Consider the following 22,980-nt stretch of genomic DNA (forward strand, 5'->3'; position numbering starts at 1 on the left):
GCTGTGTTTGGACTTTTACAGAAGTCTTTTAATGATTTTTGCGTGTTTTACAAGTATTTTTGAAACTATAAATTTAGTTATTAATATAGAAGTGTAGTTATAACTTACCAGGGCCTGAGAATGCGTCGTCCCCTGAACCCAGGTCATCGGATTCTTCCCCGGCTTGCAGTTCAACTTTCACTATATTAGCTGTGTAAGCAAAAATGTATGTTATTACAGGTCATTTTCAGGTTATTATAGAGAAGATGTTTATCAACATTATATGTATTGTATTATGTATTAGATAGAATATTTTTGTTTCCTGTGGTTGTACCTATGTCCTGAAGGTTGTACGCAGATGAAAAGTAGGCTTCATGTTATTTTGACCATCATCATTAAACCTTATTATCATCTGCTGGGCAAATCCCACACAGAGAAAGCATTCAATCAGACTTCAAAGTAAACTTTATTCTAATGAATAAGCTATAATATTGTAGTTTTTTCACATCTTGAATTGATGTAATCAGTATCGGTGTTTAAATGTTATACACTAAATTCAGTAAGATTCCATAGTGTAGTACATATGGCTAATCAAGAAATAATATTATAAAATTGGTATAGAATAGTAAAAGTGGTCCTTATTATAATTTTTGCCTACACTGTAGAGGCAACATGCTTACACCAATTTAGAAAAAAATTGGGTTTGATACTAATGAAAGCTTACACAAATATCTTTCAATTTTCATACAAATTAAAATGTAGTAACCCTTTTAAATTACATTGGGGATAATCTGAACTGGTACTGCGCACCGCCACGGAGGGCGGTGGCGCTCGAACAAAACAGCACCGCTCGAACGCGCGGTCAGGCGGTGTACGTGTGTAAGGCATCAACGGATTTAAAACAGGTCAATGCGACATGAGATCCGCTTCACCGCCTACTGCGGCGGTGCGCGGTGCCGTGTGTTAAAATCTCAGAGTGCTAGGGTTAATTTCATATTATCAATAATAACATTAGTTTAACTTACGTCTAAACATAGTCTTGTTCTGCAGATGTATCTTGAACTGCTCTTCAGTGTGCAGCACCTGCTTCTTGAAGTTGATGGCGTTCCGTAGCTGCGTGATGCAGACCTCGCATATGCCTCCATCTTGGCCTTGTTCGGATACTTCTAACTGTTGATAAATAGATTTTTTATCTGTAGAAATGTTTTAACGAGAGTGTTTGGTTTGTTGGCCATGTATTATTAGGAAAATTGTAAACTGTGATTGTAATTGTAAATCTGTCAAGTATGAGGGTGTGGGTTTGATTCTAGATCAAGCAAGTACAAACGCAAAGTTTGTGTGTACTTTCTAAGTATATCTTAGACAACAATGACTGTATTTCAGAGAGCACTTTAAACTATAGGTCCAGGCTGTCATTTAACATCCTTGGTAGTTGTTAGGGGTAGTCAGAAGCCAGTAAGTCTGACAACCAGTCTTATCGGGTAACTAAGGCACGCGGCGGCGGCGACCGGCGCTGCTGGCGGTGCCGCGCGCGCGCACCAACCTCCTACAGCGCGCGCCCCTGACGCGTGCACTGCGAACGCTCAATGCGATGTCGGAATCGGGAAAAATTGATATATTTAATTGTACTCTGAATGAATTCACAAGAGTAGTGTACTGTACCTGCTCTAATATAATTAATGTTTAATTTTAAGTGTGTAGAGTAGTTTAGATTAAGTATCTGTAAAATTGTCAATACACTATTGCATTAGGTTCTCCTGTAATGATAGTTGTATTTTGTGATAAATAAATAAAAATAAATAAAAACTGGGTTGAAGAGATCATATAGGTAATCACTCCTTGTAAAACACTGTTACTCAACTGCATCCGGTTAGACTGCAAGCAGACATAATAGTTGTGGAAAATGCTTAGGAGATGATGACAATTTTTTTTTCAAAGAGTTGTTTTGTTTTGAAAATGATAAATTAAGTTATTTAAGAACCAGCTGTTTTTCTAGTTTTACCCATGTCCCATAGAAACTGCTGCTTGTATTGGGATAAAATATAGCCTATTTTACTTCGGAAGGGTATAGCTTTCCAGCAGTGAAGGATTTTTTCAAATAGGTTAAGTAGTTTGGTAGCCTTAAGAGGATAAACAAACAAAAGAATTACCCTCTTTATTATATTAGTTAGTATATGTAGATTAGTAGTGTACTTGATTCTTTGTTCAATAAGGTCAAATAAGATAGATATTAATTACAAGGTGTATTTATTGCCTATTAACAGAGGCGATAAACCATTAAAAAAAATATGTGCAGTCAAGTCTTCAATGGCAATAAGACAAAAGATACCCTTTCTTTTACTGATTTGGTCTATTTTACCAAGAATTAGGTTACTAACTATATTAAGTCGTTGACAACACGATTTTTACGAAAGATACGCATGAAGTACTGTTTATTGGCCGCAAAAACCTAATTATTGGCTGCCATACTCCTTTTCTATAGCAACCGGACAAAGTAAATAAGAATCGCAGTTTATATAGTGATACGTGATTTTTAGATGAACTTTGAATATCAGATACTGCAAAAATATGTGAGCTGAAGTGTTTGGATATCTTTTCTAAGTTTACAAAAGCCTGTAACTTACGTTTATGTCGAAACAATCTCTCAACATGTCGGAATATATCTCTTCTTCGCCCATCCAATGATATGTGGTTTTAACGTCTTTGAACGCACCCTCCGACGCACAACACCGACACATGCCATTATTCACTGAAGTCTCCATATTGTTTATCGTCACTTTTCTATCATTTACACATAAAAATCTTACATTTATTTGGAAAAAAGCTATAGGACGCTACGACTTCGAAGATCCGCCATTTTCTAAAGTTTTTTTGTCAATCCGATTTCGTTTGGAAATGGGTTACAGGCAAAGGTGAAAGAAAGCAAACAGCATGTAAAATTGTTGAGCTAATGAGCTACAAAATTATCACAAATGTTCTTATAATATATAACAGTTAGTGGCAGTGCTATAGACATCCAACCAAATTACTTTATCGGGACAACCTATTAGAATCCGCTGTTGGCTGTCAACAAGGTGATCCCCTCGGGCCTGTGATCTTTAGTTTGGCAATTAACCCAATAATTCGGCAACTAAATTCTGAATTTAACGTCTGGTATCTCGACGATGGGACCCTGGGAGGCAACAGAGATACCGTACTTAATGATTTCATTTTTCTAAGAGACAAACTCCATAACATTGGCCTTGACCTAAACATTTCCAAATGCGAACTATTTATATCTGACACAACCGACAGACAGACGACACTCCAAAATTTTAACGCAGTAGCCGATGGCATAAAAATAATAGACAAAAGTTCTCTTTGCCTCCTGGGGTCACCAGTACTAGAAGAGTCATTTTCGGATTTTATTGAGAACAAAATTCAAAATTTCAATGATATTTCGGAAAGGTTATTCAAAATTAATATACATTCAGCCATCACCATCCTACGATACTGCTGCTTTGGCCCCAAATTAACCTACATCTTGCGTGCTTCTCATTTATGGAAGCACATCAACCTTTTGGATCAAATTGATAAAATAATTCGACACACACTTTCATCAATTTTAAATGTGGCCTTGGATGACAAAGCTTGGTCTCAAGCTACACTTCCCATCCGTATGGGAGGGCTTGGCGTCCGCAAAATTTCCAGTATTAGTTTACCGGCATTTATATCCTCCGTCCATGGCACTGACAAATTGATCAGGAAAATCCTACCTATTACACTGATCAATTTTGAGGTGCCATGCCTGGCGGAGGCTATTAATGCCTGGAAAGTCACATGCCCGAATACCGATCTACCCGCCAACCCATCCTCCCAGAGACAGTGGGATGAGCCGCTCTGCAGAGTAATACGGAAAAATCTCATTGATACGTCAATTACTTCTGCGGAGCGAGCACGCCTACTGGCTGTGGGTGAATGGGAGTCAGGTCTTTGGCTTCACGCATTTCCGTCGGCAAACATAGGCACCATGTTTGACGACACCACTTTCAGACTCGCTGTCTGCCTGCGTCTGGGTGCTTCGTGCTGCACTCCTCACCGCTGCCACTGCGGGGAAGCTGTCAACAGCCTCGGTCACCACGGCCTGTCGTGCAGTCGGAGTGCGGGCCGCATACCACGACATGCGAATATCAACGACGTGATCCGTCGGGCTCTTGTTGCCGTCGGCGTGCCAGCCGTACTTGAACCAAATGGTTTGGCACGCGACGATGGCAAGAGACCAGACGGCATGTCGCTATTTCCGTGGAAGATGGGTAGGACTTTAGTGTGGGACGCGACCTGCGTCGACACTCTTGCGCCATCCCATCTTCCTAGAACTGCGTGTTGTGTCGGCTCCGCCGCTTCACAAGCAGAGGACCTCAAACGGCGCAAATATAGTAGCCTTATCGGGAATTACATGTTTGAGCCGTTTGGGGTTGAAACTCTCGGGCCGTGGGGTCCGAGTGCTCACGCGCTTGCGAAGGAAATTTCTAAGCGCCTTGTTGACACTTCTCGTGACCCAAGGGCTGGCTTTTATTTCGCACAGAGGTTGAGCATTGCCATCCAACGTGGCAATGCTGCCAGCCTTCTGGGTACATTACCCGGTGACAGCGATGAGGAGCAATTTTTTGATGCTATGTATTAGTTTTAAGTTGTATATATAAGTTTATTTTTAATTTTTAAAATTAATGTAAATATTATGTAAATATTATAAAAATAAAAACACTTAAAAAATACAGTTAGTGTTTAAATTATTTTTTTGTTTAAAAATATATTTATTTTATACAAGTTATTTTAAACCAGAGGCCATTTTTTTTACGATAAATGCCAAAAAACACGAAGGAAAAAAAAGAAAAACAATTTGACATAACAGCTGTCATTTTGCGTTCCAAACTTAATTTTAAAATCATGAGCCTCGCTCCTCAACATGTAAAAAAGACGGATATAGCAACAAAGCATAGGAGTAAATAGGACACACACAAAGAATACAAAACTTTAATACAGTGCATTAGCTCTGGAACGCAGTCTGTCATTAATCAACAGTCCGTTCTGTGGGTTGTATGTACTTGTAGATAAAAATAATTATTAATTGTATTGTATATTATGCCCGGTTTACACTTTGTTAAGTTAACACTGCAGGTGATTAGTGCAGGTGTTTAGTAATCAAGGTGTGAACGGAAGCGTAAAGTGATTAGTGTTAAGTGATACGTGCGATTAGTGCTTATTGATTAGTGCGAGTGAATAGAATCAAGGTCTATTTTTGTTGTTAAGTGACTACCCCCTCTCAACTTTTCTACTACCCTCTCTCGCAATTTGCCTGTACTAATCAGTGTGTAAATACGTGTGTGTTAAGTGCGCAGTGTCAAGTTCAAAGCGAAAATGAAGTGGACGGAACAACATACTTTAAAATTCGTACAAGAATACATAAAGTTTGAATGCCTATACAATGTTAAGTGCGCAGAATTTAAAAACAAACAGTTGAGAGATGCGGCCCTATTGAAACTGAGTGAAGCGATGGGAATTCCCGATTTCAAAATTGAGTTCATTTTCTATATCAGATACCACAACAGATACAATCTCCTTAATTATTTGTCCATCTTCCATTTCTAGAGACACTATGCACAACGCACAGTACTACTATGAGCTTCTTCCTAAACACTGTGTAAACGGAGATGGAAAAGACTACTTAACACTTGAGACTTATCGCGTAAAGTTAACGCTTAACACTTATCACTTCACACTTCGCAAAGTGTAAACCGGCCTTTAGTTATAATTACTAAAAAACGTGTTTAGTGAGACTAACGCGATGCCCTACGGTGACCTGTGCCGCTGCTGCCTATTGCGGCCTCCTGACAGAGGCTTGAAGACTCAGTATTCAATGGTGGGAAAGTCAGAAGTTTATGCTGATATGCTTAAGGAATGCTTTGAAATTCAGGTAAAAACTCCTTTAAGACCAACCTTTTCGCTATTGCAAGCTACCAGAGACCAACCCAAGTGCTATTGATAATTTATAGACAAGCCTGACCTACCTTGAAATGTTATTTAAATACTTTGGCTTTTTATAGTTTAATAGTTTATGTACACACACAGAATACAGACAAGAAGAAAAAATAGAACACATAGTACATAGGAACAGCTTGTTTCATAAGGAATCTCTTCCAGCGGGCCCATGGGGGAGCTAGAATAAGAGATGTATTAATTTGTATTGTAAAAATTCCTATTGCAATTTCATTTTATAAATCAAAGTAAGGCATCAAAAGAATACTTTATTTTCAAAAATCTTTACTAAAGAACTATAATGTGTATAATAAGAAAAACATCTTGGGTAAACCCACACACAGAGATAAGTAGGTACCTTTTGAAAGTAATTCCCCATATTATGACTATCTCATATATCTTTAATTATATCAAGGCCTAAACTGAATCAATGAAAATAGGTATCTGATAAATCTATTTTATCATATTTGCAATTTTGAAAGGAACTGTGCGCTTTATGTCTATACTAATATTATAAAGAGGAAAACTTTGTTTGTTTGGTTGTAATGAATAGGCTCAAAAACTACTGGACCGATTTTAAATATTCTTTCGCCATTGGAATGCTTCATTATCTGCGGTAACATAGGCTATATTTTCTCCCGGTACGGGCAGTAGTTCCCACGGGACGCTGGTGAAACCGCTGGAAAACGGCTAGTCATTGATATTTCAGGTTTTTTGTCAATTTGTGGCCAAATTGATTTTACTTGAAAATCAATGAATACCAATAAAAGGTGATATGGAAGAAATAATTTTAAAAAAGTAATGTCTATACAATAATAACAATTCATCATCTATTATTTATTTTAATAGAGCCTTTTACCAACTATTTTTGGGTCGGCTTCCAGTCTTACCAGATGCAGCTATGTACCAATGTTGTTTTTAGTTTTTTTGCTAAATAATAAAGAAATGAGTGCTAATTATAAAGTATGCTTGTATTCTTTATCAAAGAACTCTCAATTTAGGTAAACCGATTTGGTGGTCCCCGGCAAGACAAACTTTAGTTAAAATGGTCCCTCATGCCTAAAAGGTTAAGAACCACTGTCATAGACAGGCATGTTGCATGTTGGGGAGTTAGTTGCACCACTTCTTCTTCCTAGCAAAACACATAGGAAGTGGTGTTGGGCGGGCGTTTTGGGGGCTGTCTTTTGTTTTTGATGTTCAAAAAATGCTTATATATCAGCCTAACTTGAATAAACGTTAAAAAAAAGAACAAAACTTGATAGTCTGTACCTTATTTCAGATGCCATGCGCAGAAGAAAACGAGATGGGCATATGTGAGATTTGTGTGACTCGGCTGCGGGATGCCAGTGACTTCAAACTACAAGTCCAACAGTGCCAGAAACAGTTTATGACTCAATTAAAAGGTTTTACTGTTAAAGGTATGAATATTTGTGTCTTTCTTACTATCAAGTTCTTATTTTATCTATATTAATATTATAAGGAGGAAAAAATTGCATTTTTGTTTGTTGGTAATGGATAAACTCAAAAGCTACTTTGCTGATTTTAAAAATTCTTTCATTGTTGGAAAGTTATACTCTCCCTAGTAACTTAAGCCGCAATCTATCCCGGTACGGGCAGTAGTTCCCAAGCGATGCAGGACAGGAGAACCCTGGGAAAACGGCTAGTTATAATGAAAATTATATTTTAAAGTACAGAGAACTTTAAAGGCTCCAAAACTACTGAAGCAGTATAAAAAACTCTTTCACTATTCTCTATTTTGATACAAAGTAAAAAATAAATGTAACTAGTTTGACGTTTCGAAACAAGCTTTTATCTGCCTATTCGAAATAAAAAAATATGACTTTGATTTTGTCTTTTCAGATGAAACAAGTCCAAAGGTGAAGGAAGAATACTTAGATTTGGATGATGACAATGACATATATTTTCTCGGTAAGATTTTTAGTTAATAAAACTGGTACTCAGCTGAATCCGGTTAGACTGGAAGCCGACCCCAACATGATTGGGAAAAAGGCTCGGAGGATGAAAACCTGTTTATATGGGATAAACATAAAAGTTTATTTCAAATTATTTGCCTAGCCTTTTCCCAAAAGTGTTGGTTCGGCTTCCGAGCTAAAGGGATGCAGCTGAGTACCAGTGTTTTATATACAGCAACTGCTTATCTGACCTCCTCAACCCAGTTACCAGACCCTAGGTAAGACTGTTTGTCAGACTTACCGGCTTCTCACTACCCGATCGACTGCCAAGGATGTTCAATGACAGCCGGGACCTACAGTTTATCTTGCCATCCGAAACACAGTCATTGGTGTCTAAGATATACTTAGAAAGTACATACAAACTTAGAAAAGTTGCATTGGTACTTGCCTGACCCACGCCCTCATTCTAGAGAGGTTGGCTCTTTACTCACTAGGCCACAACGACTCTTTTTAAAGGTATAGTTAACGGCACGAATCTTGAGCTCTGACCTACATCTGCGAAAAAGTGATTTCTTAGCAAAGAACCAATCCCGAGTGACGGCTATGACGCGATGCACTGCGGGCCAATCACCGCTTTAGCCCGCCCCCGCGCCTCACATCATACCACAAAGACCCAAAAATTACTTCTGCGCAGGTGTAGGTCAGAGCTCAAGATTCGTGCCGATAACTTTACTTCTATTGAATAAAGTCCTTGTCCACAGAACTGAAAGAGGAAGCCTCCGACGGCTTCGAGCTGAAAGATGACGATGATGATAAGAAGTTGGCTGAAATGTTCGGCTTTACTGACGTCACAGTCAAGAGGACCTCCGACAGGCGCCGGAGTAAGAAACGACTGCTGCTTGACAACGGACGGAACGGTAAGTCATATTTGATGACCTCGATGGCGCAATGGTCACCATGCCGGACTGCCGAACCTGAGGTCCCAGGTTCGATTCCCGGCTCGACATTTGTGTGATGAGCACGCTTGTTGGCCGTGGTCTGGGTGTTACAATATGTATTTATAAATCTATAGTAATATTATAAAGCTGAAGAGTTTGTTTGTTTGTTTGTTTGAACGCGCTAATCTCAGGAACTACTGGTCCGATTTGAAAATTTCTTTCAGTGTTAGATAGCCCATTTATCGAGGAAGGCTATAGGCTACTTTTTATCCTGGTACGGGAAGTAGTTCCCACGGGATGCAGGTGAAACCGCTCTCAGAAGCTAGTATGTATATATGTAGCTATAATGTAGTTTATCAGTTGTGTTAGCACCCATAACACAAGTTAATTAATAACTTACTATAGGGCTCACCGACCGTGTGTGAAAAGGTGTACCGACATTATAATGAAGTCCAAGGAAACTGAGGCCACGGCGGCTCTTCACTCATCTCATCATCATCCTCCGAGCCTTTTCCCAACTATGTTGGGGTCGGATGTCAGTCTAACCGGATGCAGCTGAGTACCAGTGCTTTACAAGGAGCGACTGCCCTACGTATTGTACGCGATCGTACTCCTCAACCCAGTTATAGTGATCAGCACGAATCTTGAGCTCTGACCTACATCTGCGCAGAAGTGATTTATTAGCAAAGAACCAATCCCGAGTGACGGCTATGACGCGATGCACTGCGGGCCAATCACCGCTTTAGCCCGCACCTGCGCCTCACTTCATACCACAAAAGGGACCCTATAAATTACTTCTGCGCAGGTGAAGGTCAGCGCTCAAGATTCGTGCCGATTACTATACCCGGGCAACCCAATCCCCCTTGGTAAGAATGGTGTCAGACTTACTGGCTTCTGACTACCCGTAACGACTGCCAAGGATGTTCAATGACGGCCGCTCTTCACTCCATAGCATAAAACGAAGTCGTTTTTTCCGAGTCCCTTAGTACCTACGCTTAAATTACGCCACCGATTTTCATGATATTTTCTTCTTTTTCATTGGTTTTTTACCGACTTCCAATAAAAAGTCTTTCTTCACAGAGCTGAAAGAGGAAGTCGCAGACGACTTCGGCTTTAACGATGATGACAACAAGAAGTTAGCGGAAATGTTCGGAATAAAGCGGAAGAATAAGAAACGCCTGCTGCTCGACAATGGACTGAACGGTAAGTTGAAAAAAAATTGCCATATCATATCATGTCGTTTATTGCAGTGTTTTTCAACCTGTGGGTCGCGGAGCCAGGAGTCGAGAAAAAACAATAAAGATGATTAATATTTATTTATTAGTTAAGTAAGATAATTTATTATATAAAATAGCTTTCGCCCGCGGTTTCACCCGCATCCCGTAGCCGAAACAAAAACTATCCTAAAAAATCCTATTCTCCCAGGTCTAAGTTACCTCCCCTCTAATTTTCAGCCAAATCGGTCAAGCCGTTTTCATGTTATGTCGTGACAACGGAAAGCGGGTTTGCTGTTCGTTAGTCCTACTAAAACTCCAGAATGGCCGGACCGATTTGGCTTTTCTTGGTTTTAAAATGTTTGTTGAGGTCCAGGGAAGGTTTAAACGATTCGAAGTTCGCGGGATCAGCTAGTATATAGATAAAAAAAGCGAAGGGTCGGGGGTCGCGAAATATTTTTTCTTACCAGAACACTGATTTTTGCATTCCATAATGTACATTAGGTGGAAAATATAAGATGAAAGTTACAATCATGGACCCCGATGGGCACAGCATAAAATAAGAGGAAGGCGTCTTATTAAATTAAATTATTTTCAACTCGCTTGATTTAACAGTTTTTGAAAAATTTTACAAAATTATTTCTGATCTAAGTTTGTAATTTAACCGTTTTTGCAAACATTTTTTTTGCATTTGGCAGAGGCAGGCAAAAATTGCTGTTTTGCAGCAAAGTTCGAATAAATGATTTTTGATTTTGAACTTTCCAGACCTAAACCCAAAGTCCCGCATAAAGTTATCTCTCCATGTCGGGCAGTCCCGGTTGCTAGCGAGTCCGCGTCACAGCGGCGTGTCGGACGCCAAGAAGTACCGCGCTAATGTAGAAGCGCTGCTGAAGTATTCTAACTGCACGCCTTTTGGAACTAAGACTATAGCTGGTATGTATACATTATTTTCTGTTTATTTTATAATTTACTAGCTTCTGCCAGCGGTTTCACCCGCATCCCGTGGGAACTACTTCCCGTACAGGGATAAAAAATAGCCTATAGCCTTCCTCGATAAATGGGCTATCTAACACTGAAAGAATTTTTCAAATCGGACCATTAGTTCCTGAGATTAGCGCGTTCAAACAAACAAACTCTTCAGCTTTATAATATTAGTATAGATTAAAAAGTCATGGTGGCCTAATAAATAAAGAACCAATCTCTCAAGTATGAGTGTGTTCAATTCCAGGTCAGGCAAGTACGAATGCGACTTTTCTAAGTTTGTATGTACTTCCTTAGCATATTTTAGACATCAATGACTGTATTTTGGATGGCACGTTAAACTGTAGGTCTCGACTGTCATTTGAACATCTTTGACAGTCGTCACGGGTAGTCAGAAGCCAGTAAGTCTGACAATCAGTCTTAACAAGGGATATTGGGACCCCAACTTAGTTGAGAAAAGGCTAGGCAGATGATAACTTGATAGGTTGACTTGGGCAAAAACTGTAGCTATCAAACATACCTAGGTACTTACTAAAATATATTTTCTTTCCAGGAATCCTATGTGCCTACTGCAAAACGACCTACAAAGACCTACCTCATTTACGAACACATTTACAGGAAGAGCATAAATCTGACAGCCTCATAGACAACATGAGGATGGACAAGAACAATCTGTCTATCAAGATGGACATTACAGACTTAACCTGCAACCTATGCCAAGCAAATATCAACACTATAGCTAATCTAAAAGACCACTTAATTAAAGAACATGATAAAAAATTGTACACCGATGTCAATGATTATATTTTAGAGTTCAAGCTGACGGACGGTGAGATTCTAAACTGTGCTCTCTGCAATTCAACTTATGAAACGTTCAAAATGCTGTTACAACACATGAATGGACATTACAGGAACTATATTTGTGAAATATGTGATCTAGGCTTTATAAATAAGCATAAGTTAAAAGGTCATCAACGGACCCATGAAATTGGCAATTTTAACTGTTCGTTCTGTGATAAAGTTTTTACAACCCGAGTTAGGAAGTTGTGTCATGAGAAATACACACATAATTCTGGTGCTAGGTACACTACAAACTGTCCACATTGTGATCAGTCGTTTACTAGTTATTATAGGAGAAACAGACACATGGCCGTTGAACATAACACAGCAGCGGCTACATACAAATGTAATATTTGTGTTAAATCTTTTATTTTAAAGTCTAAATTAACTTCTCATATTAAGAAAGTACATTTAATGGAGAGGAATCATATTTGTTCGGAATGTGGTCAAGGGTTTTTTATCAAGCAATCTTTGGATGAACACATGGTCAAACATAACGGGGAACGAGTCTTCAAATGTACCGTTTGTACTAAAGCCTACGCCAGAAAGAAAACTTTGAGGGAACATATGAGAATTCACAATAATGATAGGAGGTTCAAATGTGGGATTTGTGCGTTGGCTTTCGTTCAGAAATGTAGTCTGAAAAGTCATATGTTGTCTAATCATAGTATGACGTTAGCTGAGTATGAGAATACTAGGTCGGAAATTAGTCCGTAGCGAAAACTAGTGAGCTCTTAATGATATATTGGTAAAAAAATATATTAAGTATAGGTACTCCATTTGAGTCCGCACTTAATTAAAGATGAACAGTCTTGAGATGACTTCTGAGTGCTTATTCCGAGTTTTGTAAGTTTACGCGCTCGATACGTAATTATAACTTGGCAGAAGTAAAGAGTCGTATGCTACATGACATGATTAGAATATAGCACGTTCATTCATTTTTCCAGATAATGACGTTTACTATTTCGCAAGTGAGCGCGTTTATAGTACGACCAAGTACCGATGACAGCCTTTATGAAATAAACATGTCAAAAATGAATACTACGTAATTAAGTTGTGGTAAGTTGAGTGATGTCTGTACCTCTGGTTAAGTTTTGCATATCATTATAGAACAAACTCCTTAGCCACGAGAAATGTCTTGTGGTGTTCCACAGGGTTCGATTTTTGGGCCACTTTCTTTCTGTATTTCTTTCTGTAGGACATCGGATACGACTGTATTTGTGTGCCAGGACTACGGTAACTCTTTCGAACAATCCATTAAGATAAATTTCTTCTAATTTTCGTCAATTTCGGTATGTATATTGTGTTTGCAAGACTCGGCGAATCGACCACTACTGAGCGCTCTCGAGCTTACACATACAAAGACAATGTGCATGTACATTTACTCACACGAGCATGGCTCAACCGCTTTCGTGAGATAAAACATCTGTCATATATAAAATATACTTTTTTTAAACATTTTTACAGATGGATACAATAAATGAATGCAATGAAAATTAATACGTTTCACTTGTAAATTACATTATTTTACTTAGTCAATGATGTAAATATGTAATACCTAACTATTAATTAATTTCATAGTTGTTATAAGAATATTATTTTAAATTAATTTGTTCTTCCAAGAAAAAGCTTTATTGTTTAAACGGCAATAATGTCTGCAGGTTGATAATTTATTTTGTTAATTATATCTAGGAATATTGAAATGTTTTAAATAAATACTTAAGTTATTATAATTGTTTTGTTTTATTTTCGCCTCAATTTTTATTATTTTGTAGATAATATCAGCCAAGAGTTTCTTTAGTGTCGTGGTGGCCTAGTGGTGGGTAAAGAACCATCTTTTCAAGTATGAGTGTGGGTTCGATTCCTAGTGAGGCAACTACCAATGCAACTTTTCTAGGTAGGTACCTATGTACTTTCTAAGTATCTATATCTTGGACACGAATGACTTCAGGGGGCACGATAACCTGTAGGTCCCGGCTGTCATTGAACATCCTTGGCAATCGTTACGGGCAGTCAGAAGCCAGTTAATGGGACAACCAGTCTTACCTAAGGGTATTGAGTTGAAGTCGAAAGGCAGTAGCTCCTTGTGGCACACTGGTACTTAGCTGCATCCGGTTAGACTGGAAGCCGACACCAACATGGTTGGTCGGGGAAAAGGCTAGACAGATGATGTTCTAACGGGAAAAGTTATCAATTTTTCAGAGTTTTTGGGCTTAAAAAACTTGGTAAGTAAAGGTAAATAAATAAAATAGGCATATGTTTATCAACGTGTTTATGTACAATTTACAAGAACATTTATACATAGATACAACTATAAAATAACTTTATCATAACAAATATACAGAAATAATAACTGTAAAGTGTATTTTTAACACATTTACGGTGAGTTGGAGTCCCAAATAACATAGGCTATATTTTATCCCGGACTCCCGGTACGGGCAGTAGTTGCCACGGGACGCGGGTGAAACCGCGGGAAAACAGCTAGTACCTAGCTTATAAATTGTAATGCAAACAATTTTTAATGCAGTTCTTAAGACAAATAAAAAATAAAACAACAATAATGACAATAAACAAAGTTGTAATTGCATTTAAATAAATATCACAGTGCTTATACAATAAAAAATGTTTCACATAGGTATCTATATACATAATTCTCCTCCTTTTTGGGAAGTCGGTTAAAAATTAATCCCTATATCCCTTCGTCACGCCATCTCGCGTGAACGACTGGCGATTAAGCTGAAAATTAGAGGGGAGGTAGCTTAGACCCGGGAGAAGGACATAGGATAGTTTTGTCACCATCCGGCTACGGGAAGCAGTTTTCTCGGGACGCGGGCGGTAGTTGGTTTACAATAAAAATGCTTTTAAGTTATATGTTATCGGCACGGATATTGAGCCCTGACCTTCACCTGTGCAGAAGCGATTTATTGGTTTATTGCCTTATGTGTACCAGTGCGCAAAGCGATCCCCACTCTTCCGCCGAGAGCTCAATATCCGTGCCGATAACGTATAATCAATAGTAAAGTTCCTGTTCCCCCGAACACCAGCATATTGTCGCGATATTTTCTTAAGAGATTTTGCGTTATAACAACTTCGATAGTCATTTTGTTCTCCATGATAACAAATAATTTGAAACAGATATTTAAACTGTGACATAAAAAAGTTAAACAACAATATTTACACTATACTATACATTTACATTTTTAATTTAATTACCAGTAAAATTACTGAAGACCGTTCCCAATATTTTATCCATCTATTGATTTTACTAGAGATAGGAATTTAATATACATTTGTATAAGGATTATGTGTAAATTCTATCTCGGTTAGCTCTCTTAGCTGCCTCGTTGGTCTAGCTGTCGCAAGCGCGGCTGCTGAAAATCGCTTTAGAAACTTTTACAAAGCAACCCGCAGCCTGGAAGTTGGTGATTGATACACCCGTGCAACGAAGAGCACGTTAATGTCGGTCCTGCGTCTGAACTCTCTCCGGTGGTGTCGGATTGCCGTCCCATCCCGCTATGAGAGTGAAGGAATAGTGAGTATACCTGTGTCCAAGCAAATGCTTGTGCACTATAATATGTCCTGCGCAGCTGGCTGATCTCCTTATATGAGGACAGCCGCCGTAGCCGATAATCAGCTAGGAGGACCATCATCATATCAAAATTCTATCTGTAGTAATCAAATAAAGAGATAGATAAAATATTGGAAACGGATTTTAATTCTGATCAATATAAAAATAACAACTAAGTTTTTTGTATAATTTCAGAAGCAGCCACACTTATCCCGTGGTTGGACAACAAATGACTTTTCAAGCTACATTTCTGTACAAACGTCATATTACAAACTTCACACTTGAAACGTCTATCATTATTATGAATCCGCATATGCTCTCTCAAAGTATACTTCCTAGCGTAGGACTTTTGGCAAACTTCACACGAGTATATTCTTTCACCCGTATGCTTAACCATATGTGCTTTTAAAGCTTTCTTACTGAAGAACCGATACCCACATTCCGTACACTGACAGTTCCGTTCCATCAAATGACTTTTTTTTATATGATACATTAACAAACTCTTTAGTATATAGGCCTTATTACACACATTACACTTATATTGAGCCTCATTGTTATGCACTTTCACTAAATGTTGATTCCGTTGGTAGTAGCTGCGGAACGGGACGTTGCAATATGGACAGTTTGAAATATTTCTCGCTCCTAAATGCTTCATTTTTTCATGATAATGCTTCTTAGTACGGCTCGGGAAGACTTTTTCACAATGATCACATTTAAAACTACCCTCTTCGTGGGTTGTTCTGTGTGCGGTTAGTGACCGTTTTGTAGCAAACGAGGTATCACAAATAGAACAAGTATAGTTACTATAATGTTTGTTCATATGTTGTTTTAGCATTTTAAACGTCTCATACGTAGACGGACACATAGCACAGTCATATACTTCACCTTTTTTCAGCTTAAACTGTAATATATGATCTTTAATGTCATTGTAGATTGTTTTACTGTGTTGTTTCACTAAATGTTCCTTGAAAATGCCGAGGCTGTCCATTTTTTCTTCGCACAAAGAGCAGGATAGATCTGTCACATCAACTTTGACGTTATACTCGCTCATATCAAAATTTGCTTTGAAGTTTAATCGTTCTTTCTGATGGGATGTTTCAGTATGATGTCTGAGATCAGCTGGGTCCGGGTAGCTTAGATCACAATACCCACAGGAATAGCCTAATAATGTTTTATTCGTAAACGGTGTAGCGTTGGAGAACTTCAGTATAGTTTGTAAGTTTTCTTTATGTTTTAGTTTTTCATGGTGAGGCTGGCCGGTCCATAGTAAGTTGATTTTGGAATCAGCTGAGGGTATGGTTAATTTTAGTCTGGTTTTCTTGGGTTTCACTTCAGTCTTCTTTGCTGGTTTTTTTATGTCTGGCATGTCACAGGATTCTGAAAAAAAGGAAGTAAGGTTTTATATATCCATAATAACAGTTTTATATAAAAGTGACCTCTGGTACTACTAAGAAATCTATACTAATATTATAAAGCTGAAGAGTTTGTTTGTTTCTTTGAACGCGCTAATCTCAGGAACTACTGGTCAGATTTGAAAATTTCTTTCAGTGTTAGATAGCCTATTTATCGAGGAAGGCTATAGGCTACTTTATATCCCGGTACGGGAAGCAGTTCCCACGGGATGCGGGTGAAAACGCTGGCAGAAGCTAGTTTTTTTAAATATTTTAATTATAGGAAGCTTCATTAATCCTGAATGCCGTAAGTTATATTTTATCCTAGTGCGGGAAGCAGTTCTTTCAGGATGCTGGTGGAACTTCAGGTAACAGCTAGTTTTTATACTTTTTGTATGTAAAATAGTTTTAATGTAGACTGATCTCTGCTGCTAAAGTTTCTAAGCAGGGTATCAAATACTGGATAAATCAAACTGGAATGGTCCAAAAGGCAAAATAAAAGTTGGAAGACCTAAAAAGCGACGGGTAGATGACATAGCTGGGATTGCAGGGCCCAGTTGGCAGACTGTTGCCCTCAATAGAGAGAAATGGAAGATGGAAGAGGCCTATACCCATATGGGATCCATTTTTTAAATGAAAATTTAAAACAAATAATAATTAACACACTATTGTAAAGAAATGGAAATAAAAAGGCTTTAAATATAAATAAAATATATTAAATACTGTGTACTATCTAAATTGGATCCGAAGTTTTGGCAAGAAAGCATATTAGCATAGCATAACGAGTAAGGTTTTCCACTTACTGATAGAAGTAGCGAGCCTAGACACAAGAGTTTTGATCTTCTCATTCTTCCACGCCTTCTCATCTTCAGAAGATTTCTTGACTGCCTTCTGTCTAGTTCGCTTCGGCTCTGCTTTCTTCTTAACTGGCTCCTTCTCGTTCTTTACCTTTGGAGGAGTCGAATTTTGAACTGAAAAATTGAATTTTTAGCTTTTTAACAATAAGTGGTGAAGGGAGGGCGGTTTTGGGGGCTATCCTAACTAATATTATAAACGTAAAAGTAACTGTCTGTCTTTTCTTCACGCCTAAACTACTGAACCGATTTGTGTGAAATTTGGTACAGACACAGTTTGGAACTTGAGAAAGGACATAGGATAGTTTTTATTACCAAAAAAAATGAAAAAATATTTTTTTTTCCGGACATATAGCGCCATCTATTGGTCAAACCAAAAATCTGCAAGTCACTTTTTCACGCAAACGAAGTCGCGGGCAAAAGCTAGTTTAAAATAATTTTGAGTCCAAAAAGTGCTACTTTTCAGCTTAATTTAAATAAAGCTTATTTTTGCGATAAAATGGCGTTCAGAATGTCTAAACTCTAAATGTATAGTTTCGGTATTGTGATGATAGCTGGGAAAAGACTAGGCCTAGAAGGATTAACAAAAAATGTAAACATACCACTTGCAGCGTCTGCCAAATAGTAATCATCAGAGTCGTCTCCGCTGTCCCCTCCAGGCTCTATTTTAATCTTGATCACCTTGGGGTCTTCTAAAAGCATAAATGTACATCTGTTATCTGTTACAGCCTTTTTATCGTCCCACTGCTGGGCTGCGGCCTCCTCTCACACGGAGAAGGATCGAGCATTAATCACCACGCTTGCTCAATGCGGCTTGGTGATTTCAGACTATAGTCCAGGTTTCCTCAAGATGTTTTCCTTCACCTTTTTATCAGCCATTGGTGTCTAAGTTATACTTAGAAAGTACTTACAAACTTAGAAATAAATGTACATAATAGTGAAAAAATCTAGAGGAAACCTGGACTCTAAAGTTTGAAATTGCCAATTGGCCTTGGGCAAGCGTGTTGATTGATGATTGGCACTCATTCGATTTCTGCATGAGATGAGCTCTTATGATGAGCCATTATTTTAAACTAGCTTCTGTCAGCGGTTTCACCCGCATCCCGTAGGAACCACGGCACGAACCCGGATAAAAAGTAGCCTATAGCCTTCCTCGATAAATGGGCTATCTAACACTGAAAGAATTTTTCAAATCGGTCCAGTAGTTCTTGAGATTAGCGTGTTCAAACAAACAAACTCTTCAGCTTTATAATATTAGTATACATCTCCATGTATGTCATCAATCGGTTCAGCCGACTTATTTTGAAAACAAACCGAGTTATAACATTAGGATGCATCTACACAGTGCAAGTAGCTTGCACATGCATTTTAAAAACGTGCGGGTCCAGCGACTTGCGCATGTACCAAAGCAAGACACCCACCCGCGTGCTCTTGTCACTTGCGAATGTTAACTTGCTCCAGCTACATGCACCATTATGATATTAGTATGGATTACTATCTAACCTTTATCAACATTTTGTAATAACTTCTGGAACTCCTCGTCAGCATGGAGCACTTGCTGTTTGAATGTTACCGACGTGCGTAGAGTCTTGATACAGTTGTCACAGATACCGGCTGCTTTGTTGCCATTTGAAGTCAGCTGGAAATGTTATAGTAATTTATTAAATAAATAAAAATGTTTATTCTCTCGTCACAAATTACATATTTACAGAAAGCACTAAGCGTCAGAATACAAAAATTTGTGCGACACTGGTGCCCGAAATAGGCATGCAATACCTGTGTTACAGGTTACCAGGCCCCTAGGATTGTTAGTTCTACTTGTCATTAGATCAAGTATCTAAGTAACTAAAACATATAAGTGTGATGATTTTTTTATTAAATTTTAACTTATATTTTATGTACAAAATAATATTTGGTGGGCTTTCACCGAGTAATAAGAATTAGTAATTAATATATATATGTATTTTGTTACTAGGAAGATGAGGTAAGATAGGAAGATATTCTTTTTTGTTTGTATGTACCCTAAAGAACTACTAAACCAATTTGAAAATTATTTCACTGCTGGCTAGCTACACTCTTCCCAAGTAACCACAGGACGCTGAAAACAAGTACTACTTAGATATAAATAAATTATATAGTTTTTTTTTGGAAATATGTATATCTTTATTATGATAACAATTAAAGTTTCTTCCAATAAATATCTTGTAATAATTTCTGATCTAATAAGAAACTTATAGGTCAATAGGTTGTCTAAGTAATATTGCAACTATTTTGGAAAATTCCTTACTAACTTATTGACCTTAAGGGCTTATAACATTTGACTAAATTCAGTTGTCTAAATAATTCAGTCACTGTATACAGACAAATCTATTCGCATTTAGGAAGGTAGGTTTCACCAAATCCTTTAGAAACCTAATTAGGCTACCAAAATTTAGTCAAGTGTAATAAGCCCTTTTGCTCTAAATGAAAATATTTACATGAATGTCCTGATATTCCAGTTTGGAATGACTATTGGGCTCGTCCTTATCAGAATATAATGGAATAAGGCAGTAGCGGCGTAAGGGGGGGGCGGAGGGGGCGGTCCGCCCCGGGTGCCACGTCTCGGGGGGTGCCATCTCGGTCGGCACATATCTGCACGACCAGGATGGCACGGGCAGAAGGGACAAGTCACTGAGGGTGCCATTCTAATTTGTAAAGCCTAGGTTCACTACCAGTCACTGCATGCTATTCAAATTTTAAACAAAACTGCAACAGTGCATGCGCAACACTGAGGCGGCACTGAGAGGGGTGCCAGTCCGGCTGTCACCCCTCTCTTCCTTGTTTATTTTTGTTTTTACCTGACAACTTAAATTAATTCCTCAAAGTTATAAAAAAATTATCCGCTCGCTTCGCTCGCGGTTTTTTCATCATTTCTGGTTTATTTTGAGCTTATTCTTTGAGTCCTCAATCTAACAAAAGTTAAAGCATCGAAGTAGCAAAAACAACTGACGCTCTACGCTGACGATTTCTAAGCTGTTTAGGAAGTGCAGGACTTTTGTGTCCCAAAATTCAAAAAATTTCGCGCTCGCTGCGCTCGCAATTTTTTACTCTTCACTGGTTTTTTTCAAACTTGTTTGAGAATTTTTGTGTTCCAAAACTCAAAAATTTCGCGCTCGCTGCGCTCGCGCCTTTCACCTAGCAATGGCTTCTCCTAATATCTTTAGCTATATTTTCATTTTTAATTGCGTCAAAAAAAAAATTCGGCTTCATTTGCATTAGTTTTTTTTTTCAGACTTGTTTGGGTACTTTTGTGTCCCAAAACTTAAAAATTTCGCGCTCGCTCCGCTCGCGTATTTAACTCTTTACGGTGCTTCTTTTGAATCTCGTTTTTGGTATTTTACTGTTCCAAAACTCAAAAATTTCGCGCTCTCTTTGCTCGCGGCTTTTTTACTTAGTACCAGTTTTTATAAAACATGTTTGGGTTCTTTTCTATCCCAAAACTCAAAATTTACGCTCGCTTCGCTAGCGTTTTCTTATAAGTTTGCAGTGATCGGTCTTCGTCGTTCGTCATTCGTTCTTTATGTTAAACCTAGCAAAATGCACATGCATGCATTGTGAATGATTTCTAATGAAATCATTTACAATTTTAGGCAGTGCTTATATTATGTGGTTTTTTTTTTTGGGGGTGGGGGGGTGCTCAATAGGCAGTCCGCCCCGGGTGCCACCCAATGCTACGCCGCCACTGGAATAAGGAGGTTTAAATTTATGTTATTTTAGAAAAACGCTCGGGTCTCGCGGAGACAACCGGTACTCGCTAATATTATCTTGTAAATACCGGATTCCTAGTTTCTGAATATTAGTACGCTACTTAGAGGTCGTATTAACGCTAAAAATGTAAAGAAATATAAACTTACAGTAATACTGAAGCATTGTTGTAACATATCAGCATAGTTTTCTTTTTTGTCCAACCAAAGATAACTGGAATGCAAGTCTTTGTTCAGCCCCTGGGCCAGGCAGCAGCGGCAGATACCGACCACTTCCATTATTTCGTCTCTTTTGACATTTAAAATAACAATTTTGGTCTAAATTATTTGTTGAAATCCGAAAAATTATGAAAACGGGATACGATACGGGAAACCTGTCTCTGACGGATTTCTTTTTTTTTATGAGCTGAGGGTTACCATGTATTTGTTAAAAAACACCCACAAAGAAACGTCAAGTTAGTTGCACGGTTCGTTCAAAGAGTGGGTCTCATAGAGAAGAACTGGCAAGAAACTTCACTCTTTTCTGAGTTTTAATGATTTCATTTATGATTTTATTATCTTAGCAGCAACTTAATAAATTAATGAGTGAATAAAAAAAACAATTGTTGTAAGTGATTTGTATTTCCTTTTTAACCCCCGACGCAAAAACGACGGGGTGTTATAAGTTTGACGTGTCTGTGTGTGTGTGTGTGTGTGTGTGTGTGTGTGTGTATGTGGCATCGTAGCTCCCAAACGGATGATCCGATTGTAATGCGGTTTTTTTTGTTTAAAAGGTATGTCAGTCGGGAGTGTTCTTAGCTATGTTTGGTGGAAATCGGTTCAGGTCTTCAAGGTCATCAGCTCGTTTGCTAGATGTGATAGGAATGTTACACGCTCAGTTTACTTGCAAGTATATGTGGGATCTGAAATTTGAAACACTTATGTCTTTTGGAACCACTGAGCTGGTCTGCTGTTAGAGCACGAAGGTAGGAGACGTAACCCTGAACTGCCTTTTAGTAAACCCATCGAGTTTGGGCTCGTTGAATTTGTCTTGACGAGTTCTCTTCATGTTTCTGATTGACGAGAACCTGATGCTGGAAATGGGATGCGGCGGATGAAAGCCTGAAATGCCGGAATGAAACGGATAAACCGATTTATATTTTTGCTGAAAATCTAGAATGTCCAAAGGTTAATCTTTATTGTTTCTCAATCTGTGCAATTCTCCCAGAGCCAGTTTGTCATGAGGAATGTTAAACAGCTTCCTTTGGCCGAGATCGCATATAGCGACCCCATCTTAAGATAGAATAAATTAAATGAAAGAAGGAAAAATTAAGGAGCTCCTTTAAAAATCATGAAATAAAATTAAATTATAAATTTAAAAAAACCCCCGACCCAAAAAAAGTCCGCAATAATTATGACAAAAGGTTAAAAACGCTAAACCCTATAAAAAGCAAAAAATAACTTTTAACACTACGCAAACTAAATTTTGACGTGTCGGGGGACCGCTTTTTACCTTCATAAATACTTACATAAATCAAATGATACCTACCTAATTACAACATTCG

General features: G+C 38.2%; 3 protein-coding genes across 14 annotated transcripts in view; 1 reads left to right on the forward strand and 2 right to left on the reverse strand.

Annotated features, from left to right (window-relative positions):
- LOC110380693 (zinc finger protein 260) overlaps window positions 1-4,707 on the reverse strand; it is a 41,907-nt gene extending 37,200 nt beyond the window's left edge. For 8 of the 12 annotated variants that reach the window (XM_064043134.1, XM_064043131.1, XM_064043132.1 and 5 more), the window contains exons 1-3: window positions 2,604-4,707; window positions 1,005-1,149; window positions 109-189 (exon numbers count right to left, since the gene is read on the reverse strand). In XM_064043134.1, the coding sequence (XP_063899204.1) occupies window positions 109-189; window positions 1,005-1,149; window positions 2,604-2,741 (364 nt within the window). In that variant the 5' untranslated portion in view covers window positions 2,742-4,707. The remainder of the gene's footprint in view (window positions 1-108; window positions 190-1,004; window positions 1,150-2,603) is intronic. The other 4 variants (XM_064043137.1, XM_064043133.1, XM_064043139.1 and 1 more) reach the window with 3 other exon arrangements.
- Window positions 4,708-5,117: 410 nt separating this feature from the next.
- On the forward strand, window positions 5,118-12,607 carry LOC110380695 (zinc finger protein 614). Its single transcript, XM_064042963.1, has 8 exons — window positions 5,118-5,136; window positions 5,791-5,932; window positions 7,274-7,412; window positions 7,855-7,923; window positions 8,669-8,824; window positions 9,926-10,048; window positions 10,825-10,992; window positions 11,594-12,607. The coding sequence occupies exons 2-8, from the start codon at window positions 5,804-5,806 to the stop codon at window positions 12,595-12,597; spliced, it is 1,788 nt and encodes a 595-aa protein (XP_063899033.1). The 5' UTR covers window positions 5,118-5,136; window positions 5,791-5,803; the 3' UTR covers window positions 12,598-12,607.
- A 1,833-nt stretch (window positions 12,608-14,440) lies between these two features.
- Window positions 14,441-21,864, reverse strand: LOC110380702 (zinc finger protein 431). Its single transcript, XM_021340780.3, has 5 exons — window positions 21,587-21,864; window positions 19,197-19,332; window positions 18,296-18,385; window positions 17,643-17,810; window positions 14,441-16,825 (listed from the first exon to the last, which is right to left on the reverse strand). The coding sequence occupies exons 1-5, from the start codon at window positions 21,713-21,715 to the stop codon at window positions 15,621-15,623; spliced, it is 1,728 nt and encodes a 575-aa protein (XP_021196455.3). The 5' UTR covers window positions 21,716-21,864; the 3' UTR covers window positions 14,441-15,620.
- Between the last annotated feature and the right edge of the window lie 1,116 nt (window positions 21,865-22,980).

Source organism: Helicoverpa armigera, chromosome 30 (assembly GCF_030705265.1).
Source record: "Helicoverpa armigera isolate CAAS_96S chromosome 30, ASM3070526v1, whole genome shotgun sequence".
In the NCBI taxonomy this organism is placed as follows: domain Eukaryota; kingdom Metazoa; phylum Arthropoda; class Insecta; order Lepidoptera; family Noctuidae; genus Helicoverpa; species Helicoverpa armigera.